Source organism: Platalea leucorodia (genome assembly GCF_965183815.1).
Source record: "Platalea leucorodia genome assembly, chromosome: 4".
NCBI classification, from domain to species: Eukaryota; Metazoa; Chordata; class Aves; order Pelecaniformes; family Threskiornithidae; genus Platalea; species Platalea leucorodia.
The window spans coordinates 111354660-111364308 of record NC_138826.1 but is presented as its reverse complement, the minus strand read 5'-3'; the positions used below and the strand labels follow the sequence as shown (position 1 = coordinate 111364308).

The 9649-nt window shown below is 46.5% G+C and overlaps 1 protein-coding gene across 2 annotated transcripts in view; it reads left to right on the top strand.

Moving 5' to 3' along the window:
- Positions 1 to 4751: 4751 nt before the first annotated feature.
- The window catches only part of KIF21A (kinesin family member 21A), a gene marked incomplete at both ends in the record, with an annotated part of 92410 nt that continues 87512 nt past the window's right edge, over positions 4752 to 9649 (top strand). For both annotated transcript variants that reach the window (XM_082308767.1, XM_082308766.1), the window contains one exon: positions 4752 to 4795. In XM_082308767.1, coding sequence (XP_082164893.1) covers positions 4752 to 4795 — 44 coding nt within the window. The remainder of the gene's footprint in view (positions 4796 to 9649) is intronic.

Sequence of the window (9649 nt, the reverse complement as noted above, 5' to 3'; positions counted from 1 at the left end):
CATTCAAGAAACAATAGTCACTGATGAGATTATATACTAGCTGTTCATTTCATGTGTGTGAATTGGATAAAACAGCATGAATTATGCAGATGAGTAGATTTGATGACCTTCAGAACAAGGCATCAATACTGTTCTTCCGTAATGCTTGAACATTTCATGTTCCCCGGTCTGTATCCAAAAGAATATCTGCCTTCCATAGCGGTGGGCCTAGTATTTAACTTGACAAAAACCACTGATTTTGCTTGAAGCCTTCTACCAGTCATGGTGCAATTGCTCAGATTGATACAGATATTAACTAGAAATTAGTGATTTCGTATGTTATTGCCTGTCTCAACAAAACAGTGTCGCCTCCACTACTCAGCAGAATATCACAACCATATAATGAATGTCAGGCTGTTACCTGATAAGGCTTTGTACAGTGAAATCTGAAATAAAAGATCGTTGTCAAACCATTATGGAATAGATCATCACAGTTATGAATTGTCTCAGTGTCAATATTTTCTAACACCTTTATGTTATTCCCATCAAGAGAATCTCTTCTCTGAACTAAATGATAGTTTCAGCAGGTCAAAGAAATAGGCAACCCCCTAGCATGGCCCACATTAATAAGTCGAATCTTTGATTAAACTGGCTTATTTAGCACTGGTAAATTATCACAGTTAAAAAATCTGAAGTAAGGGCTCTACTATTTAAGTGGTCTTGCATTATTTTAATTAGATCATTTCCAAACCAACTGGTACAGCATAGGCAAGGCCTAGACAACTTGTCTGCAAACACACATATGCCGAAAAACAGAGCTCTGACTCCTAAGTGGAGTCCACTTGGCTCATTCAGGTTGTGTACAGCTCTGATTTCAGGCAGCTTCTGATGCTTTAAAGGAACTTTATGGGCAGCTTCACCATCTGTACAGGGTGTGCATGTGTGTGCGTGTCAGTCACAGCCCTCACCCTTCCAAACGCAGGTCTTTGTTTGGTTGCCCCAGTGGATGAAGCTCGTGGTGCTGCGTCATATGGCAGGAGAATGGAGGAGGAGAAAGCCTGACAGCCGTCACCCGGGACGGCTGCCAGGGAGGGATGCTCCTAGCAGTCCTCCTCTAAGCACCGAGCAGGGACCAGAGTTGTAGTCTGTCCCCTCTCTGGGAACCTCTGCGGTTGATCAGGGGTGACCCGATGTGGCTGGTACCTGTGGTGTCAGAGCCACAGGAGAGACGGGGTGCTCCACTGCAGGTCCTGCCTGTCGGCATGCTGACTAAGGAGCGTGAGGAGAGGAGACCTTCTGGGAAACATCACTCATTAGCTGTGAGATTGGACAAATCTGTAAATATTACAATACAGCTTTATTAAAGATAAACAAGACTTTGGCAGTATGGCTACATATGTAGACAATGAAAGAAAAGGAGCGATTGTGCCCTTATTTATTCAAGTTAATCCTTCAACGAGATGAATAGAATGCTGGATAGCAGAGGTCGACCACATTATAGGAACTGAAAAGCAGAAGAATTGATTTAAGTTTCCTGCGGCAGCCAAGTTAACAGTATAGCAGACTGCTTGTTTACATTGGACAGGTTGGGAAAAAACAAAATAAAACAGTTTATTCCAACAAAAGGATTGTATGCTTTCTGGAAATGGGGAAAACAGAGAAAAATCTGCCATTAAAGGAAGAGGATCTATGTCTTTCTCCTGTTTTACATCTGAATGGTCACAAATCAGGCAATTTGCATGAAACATGGCAAGAAGCTAAATGTAACTTGCTATGTCAGTTTCAGAGGAGTCTGGCATTGGAGTGAAATATTTAAGATAGAAAATATGCACGTAATACTGTAGGACTGAAATAACCATAAATTAGAAGGGAATAGTTTTACTATAGCGCCAAAATTTATGGCTTCCTGTTTAATCCCAATGTGGATAACAAATTCTTGTCATTAAGGTCCCAAACCTGTAACTACCAACCCATCTGTATACATACGTTAAGTTCAGGAGGACTTCTGCCAGACTTTTTAATCTGCTAACTTCATTTTCAATGTGGAAGAGAGAGGGCTGGATGTGGCCAGGCTGAGGCAAATGTCTAGGGGCACACAAGGGCCAGAAAAGAAATGGCCCTGGCAAGATCTAGAACACGATCCTGGGTCTGAGCAGCCAGGACTGAGAAAGGTGCAGGCAGCTCCTCGGCTGCTACTGGGGGCTGGGTTTTTAGCACCGCTCACAGGGCGAACCGGAGGCACTGACTTGGCAGGATTCTGTAGGCGTGCTCAGGGTGATGCGGGTGAGCTTTGCTGTACTGGGGCCTATCCAGCAAAAGATGCTGCATGAAAGAAATGCAGACTGATTGTGCCAGGGTACAAGTTTGGCTTGAGTGTGTTTGTTACATTAACCTTGTAGCTGCGTCAGCTGAAAAAAAGTATTGGATACTTTTGGATAAGAAAGTATCCAAGTTACTAAAGCTTTTTCAGCGAAAACATAGCGACCTTTGCCTTTTCCATATTTGCTTGAGCTTTATTGTTAGCTTGATTTGTAAATCTGATGTAAATAAACTATGATAACCTCATTACGCTATAGGATGCCACTCACCATGGAGGGGCTGCAGGTATTTTTAAATAGCTCAGTACAATACAGGCAGATGTAGGACACTGTCACGAGTGTTTAGTCCCCACGAGCTGGAAACGCCCTGAACTATGAGCCTTTAATCACTTTCGTTTTGAGGCTGTTCTGTATGAATGCCAACATAATTCACCTGCAAGAGCTTTTTCATTATTGGCTATCTTGCCCATTCTATAAAATATTGCGAAAAAAGGAGAAGCAAAGTATTTGGACTACAGCATTAAATAGAGGATAGTGAGCCTGGAAGCCCAGGGAAACATAGGCCTTGTTCTGCCTGTACCAGATTCCCTCAGCGGCTTCAGACTGAACTACCCCTGCCTCCATTTTTCTGCCTTTCAGCTAAATGTTATCTCTGTATACCTCAGCAATATGCTACGTAGCTTAAGTCCTCCGTACTTTCAAACACTGTCGGAGCTTTGTATGGTGGTGCTGTGCAATTCAGAGGAAAGCAGAAGACCGTCATTTTGTATAGCAGCTTCCAGGTGGGCCGTTTTCCAGAAACAATCCAATTTCTTAGTGAATAGAGAAAAACAGAAAAGGGTGAAAAAAATAACTACGAGAAACATGCAGAATAACAATAATGCGGTTGATTTCTTCTGAGAAGGAGGGACTTGCCTTTTGAGAGAGCCGGGGACATGGCTAGAGGCCCCGTCCTGCCGGCAGACCTCACCTGCCCATCGCTGACAGCGGCTGGGGCCTGGGCGTGAGCAACCTTCGCTATCAGAAGCAAAACAACTCGAACTGCAAGGTTTTTAGCATATCATTACAAATTCAAACCCGGGCCTATTCTGACGGAAAATCTTCCTTAGGAATGTGAGTTGTTTTGGGCAAAATAAGCAGGCTGGTTTCCTGGCAGGGATACTATTTGCATCAAAAATTAATGTCATCCGCCCACTCAGTTTCCAGCTAAAAACCAGGCATTTCATTAGCGAAGTGAGAACAGCAATGCCTGGCTGGAGCAGCTAGGGCAAACAAACCTGCCCAGGACGGCCAGAAAAATGGGAGAGCTGCGTGCTCCCGCAGGCAGGAGGGTCGTGCCAGGGGAGGAACGAGGGGGAATGAGGACATTGCATTCCTGCTCGGGAGAGGGAAACAGGTGGAAGAGCAAAAGAACCGGCCCTGACGGGGGGTTAAGCTCCTCTTTCCCAGCAGGGAGGCCTCAAAAGCTGCATGCAGAGCCCTTGTGTGTGGCTGCGCGCACGTGTGCGTGCGTGCAAGAGCCGTGCACGGTGACAGCATGAGCAGGGCATTGTGGGGGGACGAGCTGCGTGTGCGGGGCACTGCGTGCAGGTGTGCAAGCGCCACGCGTGTGTATGTGCGGGGGAAAAGGCACGTGTGAGCCAGACACCACGAACGGCGTCGTGTGCGCCCACAGCCGCCCGCACGCAGGTGCGCGTGCGAGAGGTGCGTGTGGGGCCACACGTGAGCGCACGCGCGGAGGGTAAGCACTGCACGTGCGTGTGGAAAGGCGCGTGCGAGGAGGCGGCCGTGCAAGAGGTGCGTGAGGGAAGGGCCGCGTGAGGGGTGCGTGGCCGAACAACAGGGGTGCGTGTGGAGAGGGGGGTGTGCGAGGGGCGTGTGCGTGTGCGGAGAGCGGGTGTGTGTGGAGACGGCCGTGTGTGGAGAGGGGTGGGTGTGTGTGTGTGGGTGTGTGTGTCTGTGTGTGTGTCTGTGTGTGTGTGTGTGTGTGTGTGTGAGGAGCTGCGCGGGGCCGCGCACCCACCCGTCCGTGAGGGGAGGCCGCCGGGCGCCCGCCCCGCCGTGCCCGCGCCGGCGGCTGCCCGGGGCGGGGCCTGCTGACGCATTGCGGCTGGAGCGGGCGCGGGCGCCGGAGCCCGGCGGGGCGGGGGGCCGCTGCCCGGGGCCCGTCCCTCCGCCCGCCGGCGGGCTGACTGACAGCGCTCCCCGCCCAGCCGCGGGAAGGGCCGGGGAGGAGGAGGAGCGGCGCCGACCGCCCTGCGCTGCCGCGGCTCCTACCTATTCATTCAGGCACCTAAAATGGCTGGAGAGAGAAGGTGGCGGAGCAGGAGGAGGAGGTGAGGGGGGAGCCGCGGCCGTGCCCCCACCTCCTCCCCGGCGGGCCCCTCCTCGGCCCGGCAGCGCCCTCCGCTCCCGGCGAGGCTCCCGGCCGCCCCTCACCTGCCCCCCGGCACCATGTCGGCCGGCCAGGACGAGAGCTCGGTGCGGGTGGCGGTCAGGTAAGCGGCGACGCCGCCCCTCCTGCGGGGGCCGGGGGGCGGGCGGGCGGGCGGGGGGGGGGGGGCCGCTCCCCGCGGGCCCTCACGCCACGGGTGACCGCGGCCGGCCGTGCCCGTCAGCCCCGTGGAGCGGGCCCTCTGCGCCGGGCGGCCGCGGGGAGCGGGGTGCGGGCTCCCCGCCCGCGGGAAGCGGCATCGCCGCCCAGGGACACCAGCGAGGGACACGTCCCCGCAGAAGGAGCGTGTCACCCGGGCTCCGGCTGAGCCCCTTCTTCCTTGCAGCAGTCGGAAATAGCCAAAGGAGAGGAAAAAAACCAACACAAAACCCCACGCCAACCTTTCTGAGGTCTTTCTCAGTCATTTCTCTCTAATTTTCACCAATGACGCTAAAAATATTCCAACTAATTATAGCCCGGTGCTGCAAGTGCTTACTCATGGAAGTAAAGCGGTCCCTTGACTGTAGCGATGCTGTTTGCATCGGGGAGCTCTGCGAGAGTGGATCCTGGCAGGCTGGTATTTTTAGAAGGATAAAGGCTTTTATCCCACGGAGGCTGTGTCTGACCTTACATACCGGGAGGCAAGGACTCCATGAGGCTGCTCACGGTGAATGAGAATAGGTACATGTAGAAGTCATAATGGGAGTGGAGCTTAAATCATTTTAAAACGCCAGCTAATTCAAATTACTCTTTTTATCAGAGATAAAAATCTGTTGTTCATCAGTGAACTCTTGGCTCTTCTCGGTTTTCTACGTGAAGGTATTATTTTATTGTTTGAAGAACTTCCAGATTAGCCCACGGATGCCTTAATTTTCAAGATGTCTTTGCATAATTAAAACATGAGAAGAAATATATGTATATATGCATGTATATGTATGTCTGTATCCATATGTCAATATTTGGATTTTAATTGTGATACTGAATGATGATTTACTTCTTTCCTTTAAAGAAGTTTATATTATGTGCTGACGTACTCGGAGCATTATGCCACAAGACATCAGACTTTAGGTCTGTATCTACCAGTGGGTCCTTGGAACCGCTACACACATCTCGCCTTCTTAGATAATTCAAGGGTTGTACGGGAAGACAAAGAGGGTGGATCGTTTTTTCTCTGAAGGGCGTAGGAATAAGCGATGTTACTGCATGCTGCCATTGGTATGTGCATGTGGGGGGAACAGTTCAATAACATTTTCAGTAAACAGAGAAACACCGCCCCTGCATGATAACATGGGGTGTATGCTGCAGTTGTTCATTGAAGTCTGCTCACCGATTACGGCAGCATTTTCTATGCGGAGAGATGCTTCTGTGAGTGGTGTTATCTGTTGAAGCCTTTTTCACGTAAAGTACAGGCAGCTATTATTCCAAAGCATAATTAGGCTGTATTTTTAAAAAAGGAAAACATGAGATAGGTGTGATCCTAAAAATAGGGCGTGTTACAGGTTTACAGACTGCTCTGTCATTTGAAGAAAATATTAAATATGTTCTGAGCCAAAAAAAATAGTGATGTAGAAGTTCATTTACAAATACAGAGGTTTGTTGCAGCTAGGAATTAAACCTACTGGTGCGAATATGTTTGTAGTTGTAGGTGTGTGATAAATAGATTAGAAATAATACGTGGCAAGGAATTTGTAGAAGTGAATTAAAAGCACCCAGCTGTAGCTCTTGAAAACAAATCCCTAATGTTACAAGGCATATTTCTGCAACGTAATTGTCTAACTAACATCTTATGTCTGAGTGCAGTTCACTAGTAATAAAGAACTGCATCTTTCCTCCTGTCTGCTTTCTTCCTTTTGGCAGATTAACTATTCATGTACAAGATTTCTCCCTCTCTGCTTAGCAATCATGAACAAAAGCCATGCACATTTTTTTTTTTTTTTTTTTTTTTTTCCACCAGTAGCTCTTTGTAGATGATTTTCTATTATTTCTGGTCATGTATTTTGCACAGTCCTGTAATTCAACTGGTGTGGCAACTCACTGTCTATCAGCGCCATGCTGTACCGTGCATTATGAATATTACATTCTGTTTTCTTGTTGGGTTTGTTCTTCACTTCTTTTTGGGAACTAGAGCTTAGTCCAATGATCATCTCCACCGTTGTGATGAATTAGTCATTGTTTTTGTATGTATGTTTCCTGAACAAGGCTTGCTTTACAGCAGGACCAGCTTTTAGTTTGCCGCCCCCATGGTAGTAACTGAAGTGAGATATTGGAAAGGCATATTGCACTGAACTTACTGCAAAGCTGGATTTGCTTAAACATAGGTTATAGAATAGACATCACTGAAATTGTTTAGCAAATTGTTTTTCCAGAACCGGGTTATCTCACTTAATTGTATGCAACACGATTCAAAAATACCTCATTCTATCCAATTAGCACTACCTTTAAGCTATCATCTTGTATGCTAATTGCTCCCCACTTTCTTCAGTGTAACAATGGGTTTGTGAACGATGAGCTAAATACTCCTGATTTAGTGAAGCATGAAAGCTGAAAATAGTTTGGCAGATAATCCAGTAACTAACGTTAAATTCCCCAATTAAGAAAAAAATTCTTTCGCTGTTGTCAATCACCACTGAAAGACTTGTGGAGTTACAATTTTGATGATGGTGTGCAACTTCAACAAAGAGCTTTGCTCTTCCTGTGACTGTGTATAATGTCTGTTTTCAGATGAAATCAGAGAGCCCCCACGATGGCCATCTAATCAGATGGCTGTTTTTTCTTTCAGCTGTGAAAAGCCATCCTTTTTGTAAATCCAAAATTGCTGTCTTGCTTTTGTAAATGTCTTTTCAGTATATGAAAACTAACTTTTGCAGAGGAGGCTATGAAATGGTATAAACATGATAGTCCGTATTTCTGGAACCAAGACCACAAAAAGGATATAGGTTATACTTCCTAATTCTTGTGCGTCTTGCCACTTTAGTGGTGTCCACAGCCGAAATACAGTGTGTAGGCTTCCTGCATGCTGGGTAGATGAAGTTCTCGCCTAAGACTGAGATCCTCAATAGCCAGGAGTCTGTCAGTGTTGCATTTGAAAGAGTCATCGTATGAGTTATCCAGGGATTTGATGGGGTCACTGCAGTCAGTACACTAAACCATGAGGTGAGAGTTACGCTTACTTTCACCAACCAGACATGAGCTGTGTCATAGGAATTGAAATAGCTCCAGCTGGAGAGGTAACAGTTAGTGCCTATCCTCACTCCATGTGGCTTGGAGCTCTAGGGTTAGGATGTCCTAGCAGTGATGATCTAAGAAGATGAGAAAGTTGAACTTGGGTCCTTTCCATTTTTTGATACATGCTAAGCAAGGGAACTCTTGGAGAGCAATAATGTTTGGATAGAGCTCACCAGAAGTCTTGCATGGAGGACCACTATTTGATAAAGCATGGAAGGATGTCTGTTACTTGGATCCTGTCATGGAGGAGACATAACAATGTAGAATGTTAAAGTAAACATCTCTCTCCTAGTCCTCCAAAGCAGGAAGATGGCCTTGATTCACTCTGAGTCAGTGGAGGCCCCAGACATATAGATGATAAGCTTCAGTGTTGATTTGTAATATTGCCTTTTAAGATGCTGTATGAAGACAGAAGAAGAAATAATGAAGATCAAAGTGAAAAGATGAATTGCTGTGGAACCTGACCACTAGTCAAGAAAAGTAAGATGGTCACTCAGACATGCTTGGGTGATACCTCAGGTGGAGTGGACGCTAATAGGACATGAAGTGCCAGCTGGTGAAGCTAAAGGAAGTAGGGCTTTGGCATTGGGCACGTTGTCATTGTGAAAGATGGAGCCCAGTTGAAACTGTGTTAATGGCCAGAACACAAAAAATCAGGGGAGAGAGGAGTTAGGGGATGATGTTTTATAATCAGGTATGTTTAGCATCAGTGAGCAGTAAAGAGAAGAGATATGCAAGTTTCCACTTTTCATCATCCTCGTTGTGTGTATGTGCCTTCTTCCTTACTTTGGCAAGAGCACCTCGCTGCTACTACTTCAGCTGCTGTGATTGACATCTGCTCTGTGTTTCATCCCTCAAGCAAAGAGGGGGAGTGTTGCCACCTTCCTCCTCATGTGTGGAGAGAGGCTGTGGGATCCGGCCACCCAGCTCTTCCCTGAATCATCTAAAAAGTTTCCTTCTCGTACCCGCCCTGGGTGTCTGCAATACATTGTGAGGCTGCTGCACAAAGGTGAAATGCTGATGTTTGCCACGTATGGAAATTATGTGTGCAAAATGTAATGGATCTATCAGTAAACTTTTTTAATAACCGTGGAAGTAATAAGTGTAGCTGATGAATTAAAACCACCTAACTTCTGTTTCTGGTATTCCAAAAGGGAGATGAAGTACTCTAGAAAAACGTATTTAATTCAATTTAGGAACAGGGATTTTTGCAACTAATCAAGCTGCTTGAAATATGAAATCAGGATACAGTGTTAACTTTTGATAAGGCAAATGGGATATGTTCATCCCTTGTAACCTTAACCCTCCACTGCAAAAGTTTATTATGGGAACACTGGATTTCTTCTTTTCATACCCTCAGTTCTTGAATTATGTGACCAGTTGGACCTCTTCTGCATTTTTTTCTCCTTTGCTAGTTTCTGTGTATTTTTTCTCCCCATACAGAATCTGCTGTTTGTTGTCATGCCTCCCTCTACCTTATCTTTTGTATTCCTCATTTTCAGCGTTTTTTTTCTGATAGCTTTTACACTGAAGTTCTTCTCTGTGCTAGACCCAGCTACTGTTAAATACCTTAGGAAAGAAACAACTGAGTGGAAGGAACCTGTCTTTTTTGATGGGTGTGTTTTGAAGCACTTTGATGGCTGTTGAAATTGATTTTCTTTCTTGGGCTGCTGTTCTGCAAACACTTACAGCT